At 38.0% G+C, this 20,266-nt stretch overlaps 1 protein-coding gene across 1 annotated transcript; it reads left to right on the forward strand.

Annotated features, from left to right (window-relative positions):
• Positions 1 to 18,062: 18,062 nt before the first annotated feature.
• LOC110903313 (E3 ubiquitin-protein ligase RHA1B) lies at positions 18,063 to 18,800 on the forward strand. The gene has a single exon (XM_022149346.2). It carries the CDS (start codon positions 18,213 to 18,215, stop codon positions 18,708 to 18,710), a length of 498 nt encoding a protein of 165 aa, XP_022005038.1. The 5' UTR covers positions 18,063 to 18,212; the 3' UTR covers positions 18,711 to 18,800.
• The last annotated feature ends 1,466 nt before the right edge of the window (positions 18,801 to 20,266 follow it).

Genomic DNA, 20,266 nt, shown 5'->3' on the forward strand with positions numbered 1-20,266 from the left:
TTTAAGGATGATCCTAAGTTGGCCAATGCATCAGCTTCCGTGTTATCCTCCCTTGGTACCTGTGTTAAGCTGAAAGAAACAAAAGAGAGTGCCAATTTTTTGACTATCTCTAAATATTTGGTTAGTTTTTCACCTTTAACAGCATAGGATCCGTTAAAGTGATTGGTGATTAATAATGAGTCTACATATACTTTAAGATATTTTACCCCCATATCCTTAGCAATTTGCAAGCCAGCAATCAAGGCTTCATACTCAGCCTCATTGTTAGTTGCTTGGAACTCACAGGCTATGGAGTGGGGTATTATGTCCCCCTGTGGCGATTTTAGTAGGATCCCGAGCCCTGTGCCCTTGACATTTGAGGATCCGTCAGTGTGTAGTATCCAAGGATCCTTGGTTTCATCCAGCTGCTGGACCTCCAATTCTGCTTCTTTTTGTAGATCACTACTGAAATCAGCCACAAAGTCGGCTAAGGCTTGTGATTTAATGGCTGTTCTTGGTTCATATCTTATATCATGGGCACTAAGCTTTACTGCCCACTTAGCCATTCTCCCTGACATCTCCGGTTTCCTGAGGACATTCTTGATTGGAAAATTAGTTTTAACAACAATAGTATGGGTTTCAAAATAATGCCTTAACTTAGTGGATGCCATGATTAATGCAAGAATAAGTTTTTCGAGGTGTGAGTACCTGGATTCGGCATCAAGTAAACTTTTACTTACATAGTAGATTGGATATTGTGTACCTTCATGATCCTTGACAAGGACAGCACTTACAGCGGTTGAGGATACCGCCAGGTATAAGGATAACACATCTCCTTTTTCCGGTTTTGCTAATGCTGGTGCTGAGGACATATATTTTTTAAGAGCTTGTAAAGCGTTCTCATGCTTCTCAGTCCATTCAAACTTCTTATTCTTCCTTAGGATATCGTAGAATTCTTTGCATTTTTCTGAGGATTTCGATATGAACCTGTTCAAAGCTGCTATCCTGCCTGTCAATCTTTGAACATCCTTGGCATTGGCAGGAGATTTGATATTTACTAATGCTTTGATTTGTTCCGGGCTTGCTTCAATGCCTCTCTGAGTTACCATATATCCTAGGAATTTACCTGCCTTAACACCAAAGTGGCACTTTGACGGATTAAGCTTCATGTTATATTTATCAAGGATATCAAATGCTTCTTCTAAATCCCTTAGGTGATCCTCAGCTTTCTTTGATTTGACTACCATATCATCTATGTATACTTCCATAGTTTGTCCAATTTGATCTTTGAACATCATATTCACCAGCCTTTGATATGTTGCACCTGCATTTCTTAGTCCAAAAGGCATGGCAATATAACAATATAAACCGGTTGGGGTCATAAAGGCTGTATCCTCTTGGTCAGATGGTTCCATCTGAATTTGTTGGAATCCAGATGATGCATCCATAAAGGTCAACAGTTCATGCCCCGCCGTTGCATCCACCATGGAGTCAATGTGGGGTAATGGGAAAGGATCCTTGGGACATGCCTTATTCAAATCAGTGAAATCGACACATACCCTCCACTTTCCATTTTTCTTTTGGACAACAACCACATTGGCTAACCATTTTGGATATTTTACCTCTCTGATCATACCTGCTCGAAGTAGTCTCTCTACTTCTTCTTGGATAATGGCATTTCTTTCTGGTGCAAACTTCCTTCTTTTTTGATGGATTGGATTGATAGACCTGTCAATGCCAAGTTTGTGAGTAATAATATCCTTAGATATACCTGTCATGTCTTCATGTTTCCAAGCAAAGGTGGATTTTCGTCTTCTGAGGAAGGATAATAAGTCTTCTTTCATCTTGCCAGGGATCCCTGACCCGATACAGATTTTTGACTCAGGATCACTAGGATCCAAAAGGATTTCGTCTACATCCTGTTCCCTTGCCTCCAAGGTATCCCTTGGAGGATACTGTAATTGCTATTGCTCCCTTGGCTTCGAGGTTGGCTTCATAGATGAGGTATAACAATCCTTAGCCTCCTGCTGATCACTGTCGATCTTGATTATTCCCCATGGGCTAGGGAGCTTCACACATTGATGGTAGGTGGATGGGACTGCTTTCATATCATGTATCCAAGGCCTGCCAAGGATAACGTTGCAACAAGATAAACAGTCAATAACACAAAATTTTTGGTAATTATGTAATCCTTCCACGTAGATTGGGAGTTTGATGTCCCCCAGAGTTTTCTTCGTTTCTCCACTGAATCCTACAAGCACGGAGGATCTCGGTGTGATGTCTGATTCTGGGATACCCATTTTCTTCAGAACATCAAGCTGGATAATGTTCACTGAGCTTCCTCCATCGATAAGGATCCTGCGGACAAAATGGTTAGAGATAAAGAGAGTGATAACTAAACTATCATGGTGAGGATCCTGAATGTTAATGCGATCATCCTCATCAAATGTTATCATCTTCCCTTCTGAGACACTTGATGTTCTAATAGGCCTTTCACCATTATCCATTTTTGATTCTTTTGCATGTCTTTTGGCCGCCGAGAAGGATGTACCACAGATGTCTGATCCTCCGGATATAAAGTTGATCACTTGTGCATTTGCCGGAGGTGCTGGAGCTTTTTCGGGGATCCTTTCAGGATCCTGGGTCCTTTGCTTTTTTCTCCCCAATAATTCTTTTAGATGCCCCTTGCTTAGCAGGTATCCAATTTTTTTTCTTAAGGCTATGCAATCTTCAGTTAGATGCCCGAAATCCTCATGGTATGCACACCATTTTGACTTGTCTTTAGTCCCGGATGGTTTATCATTCTTCCTGGGCCACCTAGCTTTTTCACCTAGATTCTGCATTGCAAGGATTAGTTCATGATTATCAACGGAAAAACAATATTCTGAGATTGGAGGATATTCTTCATCATCCTCTTCTTGGTCAACAGCATGCACATTCTTGTTCTCATTTCTATGGTAGGATTTGAATTTGTTGTTCTTGAAGGAGGATCCTTGCTTCTCCTGTTTTGAGGATCCTACTTGTCTCTCCTGGATCCTCTTGTCATCCTCTAGCCGGATGAACCTGAGTGCTCGAGTTCTTACTTCATCTAGATTCCTGCATGGTGTCATAACAAGATCATCATAGAATAATGAATCCTTAAGCAGTCCCATCTTGAAGGCTTCAACAGCCGTAGCCATATCCAAGTTGGGAATGTCCAAGGATTCTTTACTAAATTTAGTTATATAATCCCTTAATGATTCATTATGATTTTGAGTTATCCTGTACAAATCACTAGTTAATTTTTCAAATTTTCTGCTACAAGAGAATTGGTTATTGAATAAATTAACTAAATTAGCAAATGAAGTAATAGAGTAGGGGGGAAGACTCAGCAGCCACTTAAGAGCTGATCCAGTAAGAGTGGATCCAAATCCTTTACATAGGCATGCTTCCTTTAACTTTTCTGGGATAGGATTGATCTCCATCCTCTCTCTGTATTGTGCTATATGCTCCTCTGGATCCGTTGTGCCATCATACAACTTCATGGTAGGGATATGGAACCTTTTGGGTACCTCTGCATCACAAATTGGTGGTGCAAAGCGAGATACCTTGTGGCTTCCATCTGCAATCTCTGGGATAGGCTTGACTACCCCTGGAACACTTGAGATCATATCTTTTAGTTTCTGCAACTCCCTGGCCATAGCATGATTGGTACCTGTATCCTGCATGAATCCATGGTTAGTGGTAGGATAATTATTTAAAGTGTTACCTCCCATCGGGTTCAAGTTAGGGAACCCATATTGCTGGGATTCTGGAACATCGGAGGGACCAGTGGAAGCAATGGTCTGCATTGGAATGAAGTCCCCTTGATGGACATCTAGACTTCCTGTTTGCAAACTTTTTAGGGATCCTGGTATCTGAAAGGATCCTGGTGTCTGGGATGATCCGGGAACGGAGGAGGATCCTTGAACCTGGGATGATCCTGGAACAAAGGAGGATCCTTGGCCCTGGAATGATCCTGGAACAAAGGAGGATCCTTGGCCCTGGAATGATCCTAGAACAAAGGAGGATCCTTGAACCTGCTGTGCCCCCGGATAGGCTCCTGCATTCATGAAGGATCCCATGTACTGAGGATAGGATCCTACTGGCCGAAAATGTGAGCCTGATGTCTGAGTCATTGCTGCCGAGTTGAGATGTGATCCTCTTGACTCCCCTATGATTTGCACGTCCGGGATCCCTGATGGCTGGGAAGTGATTATTGGAGTATCGAAGCTCAAGGATTTGGGCATCAGTGGGGAGTGATCCTCTGCCGATTTCTTTTGTCTTTTGAGGTCTCCAATTTCCCTAAGGATCCTGTCATTAGTCTCATCCTGCCACTGCATACGATCCTTCATCTGCAAAATTAAAGCAAATATATCACTAGTACTGGGAATAGAAGAATTCATAGCAGAAGAAGATGGAGGTTTAGAGAAAGTGGGAGTTGATCTCTTCTCAGTATTTTTCTGAGATCCTGCCGGTGGAGGAGGCAAAGTGGTCTGTGATGAGGTGACTGCAGACATCGCCGTGGACGTGTTCTTCAATGATGAAGCCATGTAACTCTTTGAAATGATTTCGAACAAAAGATTTTCTTATGAATGAAGCACCAATTGCCCCACGGTGGGCGCCAAACTGTTTTGGTCAAAAATCACACAAGGATAATGTAACCAAACTTTATGTAAAGGGGTATGATGCTTGGTTAATTATGAAAGTAAAGGATCACTTCTGTGATAAAAGATACAAAGACACAATGATTTATACGAGGAAAAAGCCCTTGATCAATGTATGATCTCCGGCATAAAAAACCTCGGGTGATGGCAACTACCGATCACCAACTTCAATATAAGAAAAATATGATTACAACTTTGGATGATAATGAGCTGAGTACAAGGATCACTACTGTTTCGAGTGTCTAAGTGTGTGAGAGTTGCGGTGTATGTCGTGTGTGTTCTTCCGAATGAGGAAGAGTGGTATTTATACGTGTGTAGGTGACCTATTTTAGGTAGCTAAACTAATATTCAGCTCATTACCCCTTTAGAAATGAGATACAATCTAGCCTAAATAGCCGCCCATAAATCAAGCCAAGTTTCCATATCCTGTGCAACGTCTATCTTCAATTAAGCTCTTGCCATAATTGTGAAGACGCGTCCCTTGATCATGATGCCTAGAGCGTATCCTGCTAGATGTTCCTGCAAAACAATGTTGTATTAAGCGGAAGTGGCCGTTAGTATGAGGATCACTATAATGTCCCATGATCCTGATCCTGAAGTCCTGCTGAGGATCACTGTCTGCCAAAGAAACAAGGATCACTGGTTAGGATCACGTATAAGGATCACCTATAATAAAAATCCAGCCCTAACAGTTATAACCCAGTTAGACAAGGATCATTGGTGGCCAAAATCTTACAAGTTGGGACTGTTGTAGGCAATTTTTTAAGTTGAGATTATTACCGGCCAATTAGTGAAACTTGGGATTATTAAAATCCAATACCCCAATACTTTATAAAAAACAAAATAACCACAACTCTTTTGTAGGTTAACTAGATTTTGCCTCGCACAATATTTCTCTCCCATAACATATACATTTCTGTTTCGGTTACTTTTACATACTACTCATAACAGGATCTCAAAAAAAAATTAAATTGAGTGAACCAATTAAAACAAAACACTACCATACGTTTGCTAAAAAAACTAAAACAATGGAAAAACTATCGCTTGGCACAAATAAAAATTACATCGAGCCAACTAATTAAAACAATACACTACCATAGTTTTTTTCAAAAAAAAACACAAATGAATTTTACACTTGGGGCAAAATCGTAACTTGACAGGGAAAAAAACAAAAAAAATGGCAAAACTATAAATTTGAACCGAGGACAAAATCGTAATTTTGCTAGGAGAAGAAAAAACAAAACCAATGACAAAACTGTAAATTTAAACAGGACAAAATCGTAATTTAATTGGACCAATGGAAAAGTGCCTGCCTTGCAGTATTCTTCTCCATAGAAAATGTAGTTTGTATAAATATAGGGGTATTAGATTTTAATAATCCCAGGTTTCACTAATTGGCCGGTAATAATCCCAACTACAAAAATTGCCTACAACAGTCCCAACTTGTAAGATCTTGGCCACCAATGATCCATGTCTAACTAGGTTATAACCCAGTTAGTTTTTTGAAGTTTTGAGCAGCGGAGAAGGTCACTATAGGTTGGAGATGACAAGTGGTGGTCTCCTTTGGTGGTTTCAGGGGTAAAGAAGGTCTTCAGAATAAGTTGCAGGTCATCGGAGTTGCGTAAATGGTGGAAATTTTAAACTTTTGAGAAGCGGAGAAGATTACAGGAGGTCGGAGATGATTGGTGGTGGTCTCGTTTGGTGGTTTCAGGGGTAAAACGGTCGCCGGAATAAGTTGCAGGTCACCAGCCCAACAAGGTTATAACCTAGTTAGACAAGGATCATTGGTGACCAAAATCTTAGAAGTTGAGACTGTTGTAGGCAATTTTTGAAGTTGGGATTATTACCAGCCAATTAGTGAAACTTGGGATTATTAAAATTCAATACCCCTATAAATATATATAAATATGGAGATTCCTAACTTTTTATATTTTTAGTTTTCTTTAGATTTTTTTATAAACTCTATTGCCAACATAAAATGCGGTACAACCTACAAGTTCTTTGATAAATTTGGATTTTCATCATGGGGTCCCCCTAACCTATGAAGTATGATGATCAAGCACTTTTATTTCATGCATTATTTGTTTCTTTCATATGTCTTGAATAGAGTCTTGCCTTGCCTTGTTACTAAGGCTATGTGGTGTGGAGGAGAGTAGTCCTAAAGGATGCTTCGTATGTAGGCGTTCAGGTAAGCAGGTGTGAGGATAAGGCTCAAGGGGATGAACCTAGGGTGTGGGGGATACACGTGTGTAGATCAATGGTCAGGATTTGTTTACTCAGTTCGCAAATACACTAGTGTTCGCTTTAGAACCCCACCCTATATATAGGGTAAGGTTCATGCGAGAACAATGGTAACACAACCTAAAATAGCTAACAAATCACACAAAAAAATTTTTTTGAATTTTTTAATATTTTTTATAAAAAAATCGCTACTTTTCGAAGCCAAAAAAAATTAAATTTAAAAAAAAAAATTTGGCTTCTAAAAGTAGCGATTTTGACATAAAAAATATTAAAAAATTCAAAAAAAAATTTAGATTTTTTTTTTGATTTTTTTAGATTTTTTTTAGATTTTTTAGGTTTTTTGGGGGTTTAGTTTTTAGCATTTTAGCTTGGGGGTGGGGGGGTTTAGGTTTTTGGGGGGTGGGGGAGGGGGGTTTAGGTTTTTTTTTTGGGGGGGGGGGGGTTAGGTTTTTTTTTTGGGGGGGGGTGGGGTGGGGGGGTTTAGGTTTTTTTTGGGGGGGGGGGGGTGGGGGTTAGGTTTTTTTAGGTTTTTTTTAGGTTTTTTAGCTATTTTAGGTTGTGTTCACATTGGTTCTCACAATAAGGGTGGTTCTCGCATGAACCCCTCCCTATATATATAGGGTTAGGATTTAGGGAAAACGGTGAAAAGCGTGAGAACAGTGAAAACGCTTATGGATCGTCTAATCAAAACAACCTATGGACTAGATTGGCGCGGTGGCATTTTCGTAAATAACATCAATTTTATTACGTGGACGCACTTCATTAAGGGTAAAAAGGGTAAACATCCTTTAATACATAAAACGCGATTGAATATATAAAACGCCAAGTAAATACAAAACTCGAATTTTGTTACTGCGTAGTTTTTTATGTGTTTTAGTTAAGGTCTTAGCCTAGAAAAACGCCATAAAACGTAAAACGCCATAAACTGAGCAAAATCGGATACTTTGTTAATTGCATTTATTGTGATAATAAAATCCCGCCTAAATTACGCGACAGAAACATCCTATAAGAGATACGTTTCAGCACCTTCCGTTGATCACACCAAAAAAACACAAACACAATGGTTCCTAAATACCACTCACTGTAAAACGCCAAAAAGTTAGAAAAATCAACGATGGCAAACATCGTTTCTTTGGTACTCAGTAATGTTCTGCATGAAGTTTCACTGAATGGTTTGTTAGGTGCGGGGAGTAAGATTTTGCTGCATGAGATGGACAAATTCCAAGAAAAAGAAACTGATGACACCGATATGTCATTTTGTCTTCTTTGTTCTTGAAGAAGGTTTGGATGAGGAGAAGAGACCGATCCCAGTGTAAATGCTACTTTGGCCTCGATGATGATAATGAAGATGACGGGCAAATAACATCCACCCACACATCGTCGATCTATGTCTCCAACATTCACAAACCCACTTCAACACACGAACAACAAAAAACCACACCAAAACCAAAACTGTCTCCAACATTTACAAACCCACTTCAACACACGAACAACAAAAAACCACACCAAAACCAAAACGCCATTTATTTGTGACAGTTCTTGTAGTTTCAAAAGAAGAAAGAGACTGATGACAGTGAAGATTTAGAAGATAAATTGTTTCTATTTTCTTTAATTTTCTTTTTCTGTTGTTTGTTATGTAATTTTCAGCTAAGAAACAAAAATACATTAATTCTCTAAAAAAATATAATAAAACGCCAAAAGGGGAAATGCTTGTGAAACACCATCATGCCATAAAACGCACAAACTACCAAACTATAATAAAATTACTTTGGACAAGTACCATTATAATAAATCTAAAAAAATATACAACAATGTGCAAGAGAATAGAACAAAATGCCATCTTTATCTAAACGCCATTGGAAATACAAACGCCATAATTACAGCCATAAGGATGGGACGTGTTACAGCCATAAACAGATGAAGCTGAAACAAAAAACAGTAACTATAAACAGTAAAATGAAGCGACGGAAACATTATTACTAACATTTATTATATTAAAAGCCACTACATGGGAAATTGAATTTATTTATCTTTTCAAAGTGCCATAATTGCCTGTCACTTATAGGACTGCATCCTACATGGCGGGAAAAAAATCATTATAAAAGTAGAACATGAGAACATAACTTAACATGTAACACCCCGTGTTTTCGAATGTCAAAGTCAAAGTCAAAGTCCAAGTCAACTTTGACTTCTTTGACTGTTAATGTTTCTTTTTGCTTTTTGTACTATGTGGAGTAAGTGTTGTCTAAATAAAATGATCGAATGTTTAATCAATGCGACCGATTTACGACTGTGAATAATAGGAAGTAACAATGCGATAAAGTTAATCAATCAATAAGCAAGTTAATCAAATCAATCAATCGAACTCGAGACTCGAACTATGCGAAACTGGTGTGGTAATACTTACGTGTGTGTGTGCCTTATGTGTTACTTGTGCATGTTTACTTTATGTTTTGTGTGGTATTCAATCGAATCAATCGAAACTCGATCGAAACTCGAAAAGCAATCAAACTCAATCGAAACCGACATCGAAGCGTGACTTATAGATGATTGTATGTTAGATATAGTAGTTGGGACTGAAAGTAATTTGACAGGGAACTCTATCGTATTCGTATCATCGTCTATCGAAATCGAAATATCGGAAACCGTCGCGAAACATTCGAAAAGGGGTTGCTGATCGAACAGGAAGAATCCTGATCGAACAGGCCAGCCGATCGGCTAGCACTTCCTGGCCGATCGAGCAGGCCATTCGATCGGAGATCCTGGCCGATCGGTTGACACTTTCCTCTTTGGGAGGCCTATAAATAGCCCTGTCATTATCACCCTTTCTATTTTTGGAAAGCTCTGACCGAACCAGCCTTGTTCTTCACCTTTTCTCAGATTTCTCTCAACTCGATAAGTTTTCACTCTAATTCTTGTACGTTTTTTATCATTACATGATTCTACACCTTTCTATCTTTCAAAACTTGATTTCTAACCGTGAAATCACCAAGATCTAAGTGTTCTTGGGTGATGTCATCATGGTGTTCTTGAAGAACATCATACTTTGGCCTCATTCAACCATGAATAGCTTAGATCTGACCGATTTCCACATAAACAAACTAGGATTTGCAAGAATCTTAACATTTCATGGAAGGATTTCCAACTTTCTTTCAACATTTTACACTCGAAACTTTAAAACCGGTAGAGACGGAGCTCGAACCAACTGACTAATCATTCTAACAGTCAAGAGGTTCAAGACTCGGATTTTATCTACGAGGTTCACCGATTTCGGGTTAAACATCAAACTAACCGTTCCGAACAGTTCACCGGCCGGACTAGGGTGATTCCTGTCCGAAACGATGCAATAAGTAAGAACCCACGTTCTAGGGTTCAACTCGCTGTTGAAATACCTTAAAATCATGACAAATAATCAAACAGCCAAGTGTTAGACGAAAGGCCGACCAGGTCAGAACTGCTGGTCGAACGGCTAGGCTGTTCGAACGAACAACCCAGCCGATCGAACATACCAGCTGATCGGCCGGGCCAGCCGATCGGCTAGCACATGGTTCCACACTTTTCAAATTTCATGAAGTATGCTATTGACGAAGTGATGTTCGATCAAATACGCTACTCGATTAGTAAACATTACTCTTCGGATCATGAGATACTATGCTTCAACACTTAATCGATTTTGCAACTCGTTCGTAGTATGGAATGCCAGCCGATCGAACAGGCTGTTCGATCGAGTGACATCCAGCTGAAAGCTACTCCTGAAGTTCCTAACCGATCGGTTAAGCCGGCCGATCGAACAGCACGTTCGATCGATCGACCTGAAAGGTAAGAACACTTCAGTATTCGCAAATACTACAACGAAAACTTCAAAAGTTCAAACCATCATACACAAACACATCAGAGGAAGAAACAATCCACTCGAATGGTCCAGCCGATCGAGCCTACCGGCCGATCGAACAGGACTGTTAACCGAACGAACAGCCCGTTCGATCGAACCTGCTGTTCAGGCTATTCGATCCATTTACACTTGTTTGCATTTCCGCGTTACTCATTGTTGTGCTATCGAAATATTCAGGCTAACCCTACTCTCAGCGCTCCCTTCAATCCATAATCAATCACTGTGAGTATACTCGACCCCTTTTTGCTTTTAACACTTTTGGGTGTTACATACGTTACCTATCAAAATCACAATCGAACACACTATGCAAACTATTTGAACGCTAACCGATTGCATGTATTACGTGACTAAATGTATGCTTGTTGTTATGTTTACACGTGGAATGTTGTCTACCTGCCTTAGCAACGTAGTACTATAGTTTGGACTCAGCACCCGTTCACACGGGGGTTGTTAAGGACAATTACTTGCATGGATTACGGTGGTAATCATGTATTGCGAACTGTCTCGGATAGTCAACCCGCAGTCGTTGGTATCGATAGGTCCATGTCGATAATTAACATGCATCATTTCCCTCTGTGTACGTGCTGGTTATGCGTAAACTATTCGAACTCTATATGCTATTATCAAACTTGTATGCTCACCTTTACATTTTATGTATTGACTCTATTTTAACGTATGTGACAGGTGTTTAAGATAATTGCTTGCTAGGGAAGTGAAGCTAGAATAAGTCTCTAGAGGCCCCCAACAAATAGTTGTCTGTCAAGAACAAGCTGCTAGTGCATAGTTGTCTGTAGATCTTGTCAGTCTGGGTCTTTAGGGGCATTGAACAATATTTATGTTTAATTTGAATCTGAGTTGTCGGAACAGGATTAATTGTTTGGATGTTATCTGTAATAACTTGTTATTTATTCGGGATACGGTATGGGACGTATCATTTTAAACTGAATTTGTATTAACAGTTGTTGTGGAAACTTCTGGACAATCTGTTTCGCTCAGTGCCATTCCCCGATGATTCCGCCATCGGTTGGGGTGTGACATAACATGCCAAACATTGTCTAAAACGCCACATATTGTCCAAAAAGCCAAAAACCTAAAAAATGACTAATGTTATTGCATGGAGGTTTGAAAGGTCGGAGAGACGTTTCATCCTAAAGTTCTCTGATAGGAGAAGGGTGAGGGTTAGGACAATCAAAGCCATACTTAGTATGGATGAAGGGGTTCAGAGGGATATTCTGGCCATTGGGGTTTCAATGGCCAACGACTGTGAAAGAACTCGAACGGTAATAAGAATATTGGAGAGAAAATTTCCAGCAGAAGATGATGATGATATTGACGATACTCCTCTATCAACAGTTAGCAGTTGGGTGGTGCATGAAGAAGCAGGAACGGTTGAAGTGACTTATCGACATGGGGTGAAATATTCATTGAAGATGGAGGAAATGTTGAGGACAGAGAGGTTATATCTCCTTGAACAACTCTGTGATTTAGCACCTTCGAACGATGCAAGATCCAGAGTTGCAATGATATTCAAGTATATGCTGCAGCAAAGAAGAGACGAGATGATGGCGTTATACGCCAATCTAAAATATGATGATGATGAATCTGAAGAAAGTGAGGAACAAAGCGATGGGTACATCTCTGATGTAATCCCATACACAGAAGGCTATTAGCTTGTTTTGATTTCCTCTTATTGTAATGTTATGAAATATTAATGAATCGTAACGAATTATTAACAACGCCACGAACGCCAAAAAACTGACCCGGAAAACGCCATAACGCCAAAAAAATTATCTATGTGACACCAAAACAATTAATTCAACGAGCCAGATCCAAAAACAGTAAAACGCCAAGTACTTAATGAATCTAATTCACGCCAAAATAATCTTAGACGCCAAAAATGAAGCAGCATGTGACACGAAATTGGGAAAAAAGAAGATTAAAAAGACAAAAAAGCCCCTCACACCCTGATTATATCCCGTGCCACGTGTTCCTTCCGGATGCGTTCTCACCGTTCTCACACTTTAGGGCGTTTCTCCTGATCCCGTTTATATATATGTATATAGGGTGGGAGTTGGCTACAAAGTCCATTTTTCCTACAAAGTGTAAAAAGTCATAAAACACCATAATGCCAACCATAAAACACACTTAAAACCCACAAATAACAAAGTAAAAATTACTAAAACTCCATATTTGTGGGTTTTGTGTTGTATTTTGTAAAGGCTTTGATTGTTGAATGACTAACATTAGCGTGTTTTATGTTGACTATCATGTTGTGTATTATATTCATACTTCTACGATGGTGTGTTTGAAGTTTTTATGGATTGTTAGGGTTTGGATATTGTGTTTTAGTGATATTCACTCTGTTATTTGTGGGTTTTGAGTTGTGTTTTATGGCTGAAATTGCGGTGTTTTATGACTTTGTACACTTTGTAGGAAAAATGGACTTTGTAGCCGAACCCATCCTATATATATATGTGTGTGTGTACGTATGTATGTATATATATGTGTGTGTGTGCGTGTGTGACAGCCCCGTCGCAGGCGGCAAGGGGAAGCTGGAGGCGACGCTGAAGGGCCAGGGGGTGGTTGTGCTGGGGGAGACGGAGCTCGTCGGCCCGGGAACAAGCCCCACACTGCTCAGACTAACATGTGTGGTTACACTCAATCATAGGCTTGTAATGATGATTGAGCAAAGAAGTGTAGGAAATCGGGTCAAACGAATGCCGATTGAGCTCATTCCAGCGGCATTGGTACCAGCTCATTGAACAATAACCAAAATTTCTAAACCATAAGGCTAAACCCTATGTTAAAACCTAAAAACTAAACCCTAAACACTAAAGCTAAACCCTAAATACTAATGTTAAACCCGAAACCAAAAAGCTAAAACTAAATTATTCACCTCAATCGTAGTTGTACATTACTTATTTTCAATTTTAAACACGTATATACATATATGTATAGTTAAAAGATTAACAATATACACATGTGTATAAATCCTTTAAAAAAATTAAAAAAAAATTGATAGAAAAAAAATCCGATTTTTCCAAAAAAAAAAAAAAAATTGCTTTATTATTATTATTATTTTTTTTTTTTGCATTTTTGCTTAAGGAAAATGTGTGGTCCAGAATGCTTCTTAAGTTTCTCAATTAGCCTAGCACTTCTCACACGATCTTAACCTCCTAACCCTACTCAAATTGTGCGTAGGCAAATCCTACTCAAAATACAATGATTTTCAATTTGTTCAAGATTTTAGGGTATGAATGATCATCTTGTTGTGGCATTGCGATGTTAACTCGTTACTTGCCCCTTGTTTTTAGTTGCCTTATGAAATTGTGCATATGCAAATCCTAAATCGTTTTATTTAATGCAAAAGAAAGATACTAGGTCATAAGAAATGACTCGCTTGAAATATCATCAATAACATATTGCTTGTGGATAAGATGAGAACTTCACATTTAAGTTATTTTTAATAGGAGCAATCTATAATGGGTAACTTTTTCACATTTAAGTCATTTTTTGAAAGCAATCTATGATGAGTGATCTCTTAGGAAGTCGTTTGCCACTCGTGCAACTAAAAACAATTCTACGAGTTCATAGACATCGAAATGAATGATTGCAAGAAACATCAGTAGCCAATCCAATGGGAGTTTCCATCATTTTCTACAATGTAACACCATCATTTTCAAAAGTAAATAATATAATATATAATACAAATGGGAGTTTCCAACCAATCGTTAGTTATAAGGAAAACTAATCGAGTTAAAAGCCAAAAACATTGTACGCTAGGTTTTATTAATAAACCAAATAACCAATAAAAAAGTACAAAACTCATTAATTTAGCAAACAAAATTACAAAAGAGTTAAGCCTATAAATACATATTTGTCTTTGTTCCTAGCATGCACAAGACATTGTACACAACGATAAAGTATGAGATGTTTCGGCTATAAAAGTTAAGCGAAAATAACTGGCGAAAGGGACACATGTGTCAATGTCGGGACAAAGCCAAAGAATCAATGGCTTGAGTAACTAAGCCTATGTGTCGATTGTTAGTTCTCCAACTTTTTTTTTTATTTATAGTTGCTAAATATAGTCGTTCAAATGGTTTGCTAGGGAGACCTAAAGAGAAAACAAACAAGAAGATACATACAATATTGAGAAGTTCGTCATTTACACCAAACCATATTTAAGATGTATAATTATCCGAAATATTCGAGCTGGAGGTCTCACTGGAAGCAGCATCTCTATTCCTACTGGGTAGAGGTAAGAATGTCTACATCTTACCCTTCTCAGACCCTACATTGGCTTTACTATTGGTGGAATTTACTAAGTATGATGATGATGAAGATGATGAATTATCCGATAAATAATATTTCACAAATAACCATTATTTTCTTTCACTGATTTATTTTCATCATCACTGTCATCAAAACCACACCTCTTTCTCCCTCTCTACAAAGCTACATAACATTTGTGGTCAGGATTGTACCTTCACGGCTTCACAACACACCCCACCCCTCCTCTCACATTAGTTGGCCACATCCACTAGCATGGCCAAGTAAATCATTGAAGCTCACTAAAAAACATAATAGTCACTCATTGTTTGTGTTTTTTTAATAAAGTTTGTATGTATGGTCATTATACATTCGATAACAAATTAATTTTTAAATAGTGAAATAGACTAAACATGTTAGCCAGTGTTAAAGGAGGAACGAAACATGCAATTTTCCAAAAAGAAACTACCAAAACATGCATTTATTGAAAAAGAAGTAACCAATCTTCCAATATTTACATATAACAAAGATCAAACCTTTGTATGACTTTTAACTAGTTGTAAATGTGTCAAGCTGAGCCACGCACGAGTTCGTCTAAGTTCAAGTTCAACTCGTCTAACTTACGAGAGCCGGAGCTCTTTTCGAGGTATACTTCTAAAACTCGAGTTCGGCTAGTGAGTAGTTTTTCCAAGCCAGAGCCCACACTATTATATTATTTATTTATTAATTTATATATTTTTAATTATTTTTATGTATATTCCTAATTTAAAATTTTATATACCACTTATCTAGTTATTTTTTATCATATCCTTATATAAATAAAATAATAATTATCACAAAAGTATATATTAAATAAAGATTATATGATACTATGTATGTTTAGGTTCGTAAGCCAACTTGAGTTTGATAAGTGAAGTTTGGCTCGATTCAAACTTTTAACGAGCCGATCTTGGATAGCTCGACGGCTTGACTCGATCATACCATGTAGGGCTAGAGATATCTTATGTATTTTGCAATAATGCCCATGTAAAGTGACATGGGCTTTGGGCGTGAAACACCGTTTCAAGAGACGGGAGTCACATCGTAACGAGGTAGAGTGTGATATTTGGATCAATCATGGTTCATCATTGTTCTTTTGTTTTATTTGTTTATTTATTAGTTAAATTTGTTTGTGAAATCATTAAGCACAAAAATACAAGTTATGTGTAAGGTTGTGTTTGTTTTTCTAAAAAAATCTGCGGCAGGCTCTTACGTCTATGCCATGCAGACCACGTACAGACATTGTCGTCTGCAGACTGCTTGCTTTTCCAAAAATGTTTTATTAAAAAGCGTCTGCGCGAGCTCTTAGACCCCCCGTAGTGGGGCGTTTTTTTTTTTAATTTCAAAAAAAAAAAAAAACGCCGAAACACGCCCCATATCCATTACACCTAGGCGTTTTTCTTTTTTTGAAAAAAATTGATTCGCGTTGTTTGAAAAACGCTGCGAGACATTTGAACCACCAATCATAAACTAGCAACGGCTAGTTCTTTAACGGTTATTTCTTTCTTTTTTTTAAACCTTTTACCTATATATATATATATATATAGAGAGAGAGAGAGAAAGTATAATGTACTTCAAGGCTTAACCTACATTAACATACATGACAAAAAATATAACGTGCGTTATTATCATAGAACGTGCGTGATTATAGTCCCATGCGTGATTATGTGGTCCCATGTGTGATTATACCCCTGATCCAACGGTTACCATTGTCTCCTATGTGATGTATGATAATGCTTTTTGTATGTTAACCTTACTCTATATATATATATATATATATATATATATATAAACTCATTCAAAATTAACCAAAACTCTCTCAAAAACACTACCATTTTATAAAAAAAGTTGATGGATTCCCCTAGTTCTTCATCCATGGTAAATTTTTACTACAAAGAGTTTTTTGCGGATGACGATGATTCCACCGATGAGGATGTCGAGCAAGAGGCGGTTACGAGTGCTTGTCAACTAGCGGTGAGATATGTGAAGCATTGTCGTCGCCTCCAACCAGAAAAAAATAAAAGAGGTTATATTGAACGAAACCGACGCATAGGGAGTGGTAAACTCTTAAACAACGCTGGCAATATTTGAAAAATCCTTGCCGTGCATGGAGCAAGCAAAAATGAGAGATGCTATGTACGCTTGTATAATCATGCACAACATGATTTTAGAAGACGAAGGAAATGCGATATGCCAGAATTATGTGCCAGAAGCCGTTCAAGAGGAGCATCCACAGGCGTCAATGGAAGAAAGAGTGAATAATGCGCGAGAGTTGCGTTACGGACCGTACCATTCCGCGTTAACGGTTGATTTGGTACAACACGCATGGTCGGTTCGGTATGTACCACCTGAGGGTGAAGAAGAAACATAGGACGAGGAAGACGAAGTTGGCGTGGGTGAAGAAAGCGAAGACGAAAACTAGTGTATTTTTTTTATTTAGTCGGATTTTTTTTTATTTCTAGTATTGTATTTTTTTTAATTTAATGAAGTATTTTAAGTTTTTAATTAAAAAAATAATTGTTTAATGATTGGAAGGGGCGTTATTGGGCATTATTCCCACTACACCACTTTTGCAATAACCCATAATAATGCCCCATGCTGACTGGACTGCCATGTGTCGCAAAACGCCCAAGGGTGGGGGCATTATTGCTCAAACCACTACACATGGTCTTATTGGTTCAGACTTGTCCCAGCCACTTTTAAGATCTTCTAAAGCCTGCAGAGGTTAAATACCACCATCGTCCACAACCCACCACCATTAACGTCCACCACCAGCAGACTATAAAGGTTTGGTCCATCTTTTGTTCTCTAGATAAAACCATAAGGTATAAGCTAAAGATGTTTGTTACACTTTTTTTTAAATACTTGTTTGATAACATAGCTATAGCTATTTTCAAAACACATCCCCGGAAAAGTTGTAAAAAGAAATAAAACAATAATGTATTTTGAAAAGATAAGAATATTATACAACCATAGTTTCACACTATTCTTTCTCCAACTTCATCATCAATCCATCATCATCATCACCAACCCATCACCATTCTCACCAAATCCTCATTTCATGAATAACAACTCCTCTCAATCTTCACAAAATTCACAAAATAACAATGGGTTTCCCAGTTGGTTACACAGATTTCTTCCTCCCAAAACTCATTCTCCACATCTTAACCCATCTAGTTTCAATCTGTAATCACATTTCCACATGTTTTACCTTCACCGGCCTCCAACATATCCACCGGTCCAATTTAACGTCTAACCGGGCCCAACCAGAGCCGTTAATCCAGCCGCAGTCGTTCTCTGCGGTCCTACTTCGAGAACTCTTCCCTGCTGTTAAATTCTCGGAGATTGTGGACCCTCCGGAGAGTTGTGTGGTGTGTTTGTGTGAGTTTGATGGGGGTGATGAGATACGTAGATTGACGAACTGCATACATGTGTTCCACCGGGGTTGTATTGACCGGTGGATGGATTATGACAAGAAAACTTGCCCGGTTTGTCGGATGCTGTTTGTGCCTGATGATTTGCAGGATTCGTTTAATGAACGGTTGTGGGCGGCTTCTGGTATCGCGGATTACTATGGCGATTCGTCACTAGTTGGTTCTTTGTAGTTCAATCAATTATTGTATTTGTAACCCATCATCTGTTTGTATTGGTTCTGAAAAGAATGTGTTCCGACTAACATATATATTATATGTATATTCATGTTAATGTTGTTAGTGTTACATTACAACCGGGTAGTCAGAATAGCGACCGCATCCCTAACCGATTAAGTTGAGATAGATTGCACGGGTTAATCTTTTATGAGTGATGGTTAAACTGGTGAACTGGTTCACTAGTTAGGCCGGTTTTAAATATTTTTCTTAGAAAAATACTATTCAAATTTCGAATAATATATATTTTAAAGTTTTTTTCTTACTAAACCTATATTTTTCCAAATGATAAATCATTGAGAAATATTGGTAAAAATGACTAAAGAGTTAATTACTGTTTTCGTCCCTATGGTTTGTCAAAAATCACTGTTTCAGTCTATTAGTTTAAAATTTGTGATTTCAGTCCCCGTGGTTTCACTTTCGTAACCATTTTAGTCCCTGTGGTTTCACTTTCGTAACCATTTCAATCCATTTATTCTCTTAGTATAGGGACTGAAATGGTTACGAAAGTGAAACCACAGGGACTGAAATCGCAATTTTTAAACTAATGGACTGAAATAGCGATTTTTGACAAACCACAGGGACGAAAACAGTAATTAACTCATGACTAAAAAAAGTAAGCTAAAATTCTTTTTTTTTTTAAAACTGTTTTCGCTGAGACAAAAATTCCGATAGACAAAGTTAAATAGTTAAAACTTTTTTAAATATATAACTGTGCATAACTTTTTATTTGAAATATATAAAAAACTGTTTTTTAAGAAACCATTTTTTTAGGAAAAAAGAATGTAAGAAAGAAACGTGGGAGTGAAGTGTACATCTGTTTACACCCTCAAAGTACAAGATACAGTGACAAATGGCTTACACACAAATATCTGAAATTTATTTATGCCTTTAAATATATGAATGAGTTAAATGCCATTTTAGTCCATGTGGTTTGGGCCATTTTGCCAGTTTAGTCCAAAAGTTTCATTTTTAACCTGTGGGTCCAAAAAAGTTTCATAGTTGCCATTTCAATCCACTTGGTTAACTTCATCCATTTTTTCTGTTAACGAGAAGGCCAATTTGGTCATTTTGTATGTAATTCTGTTAACTAAAAGGGCAATTCCGCCATATAAAATGACCGAATTGGCCTTCTCGTTAACAGAAAAAATGGATGAAGTTAACCCAATGGACTAAAATGGCAACTGTGAAACCTTTTTGGACCCACGAGTTAAAAATGAAACCTTTGGACTAAACTGGCAAAATAGCCCAAACCACAAGGACTAAAATGGCATTTAACTCTATATGAATTGATCAATTCTAGGTGGGCGTGCGGGCTGTTCTATATTTTTTTCCAAGGAATCTTAAACTAGTCTAAAGTCTAAACACAAACATATATATATATTTTAACAAGTAACTTTAGATGAGAGAACTTTAAATCTGTACCACTCTTACTTTACTATTCTAAAATTACTTCATGTCCAGGTATTAAATCTGAGACCTGAGACCTTTCACCAAGCGAAAAAAAATCTAAG

The sequence above is a fragment of the Helianthus annuus genome, chromosome 13 (genome assembly GCF_002127325.2).
Source record: "Helianthus annuus cultivar XRQ/B chromosome 13, HanXRQr2.0-SUNRISE, whole genome shotgun sequence".
In the NCBI taxonomy this organism is placed as follows: domain Eukaryota; kingdom Viridiplantae; phylum Streptophyta; class Magnoliopsida; order Asterales; family Asteraceae; genus Helianthus; species Helianthus annuus.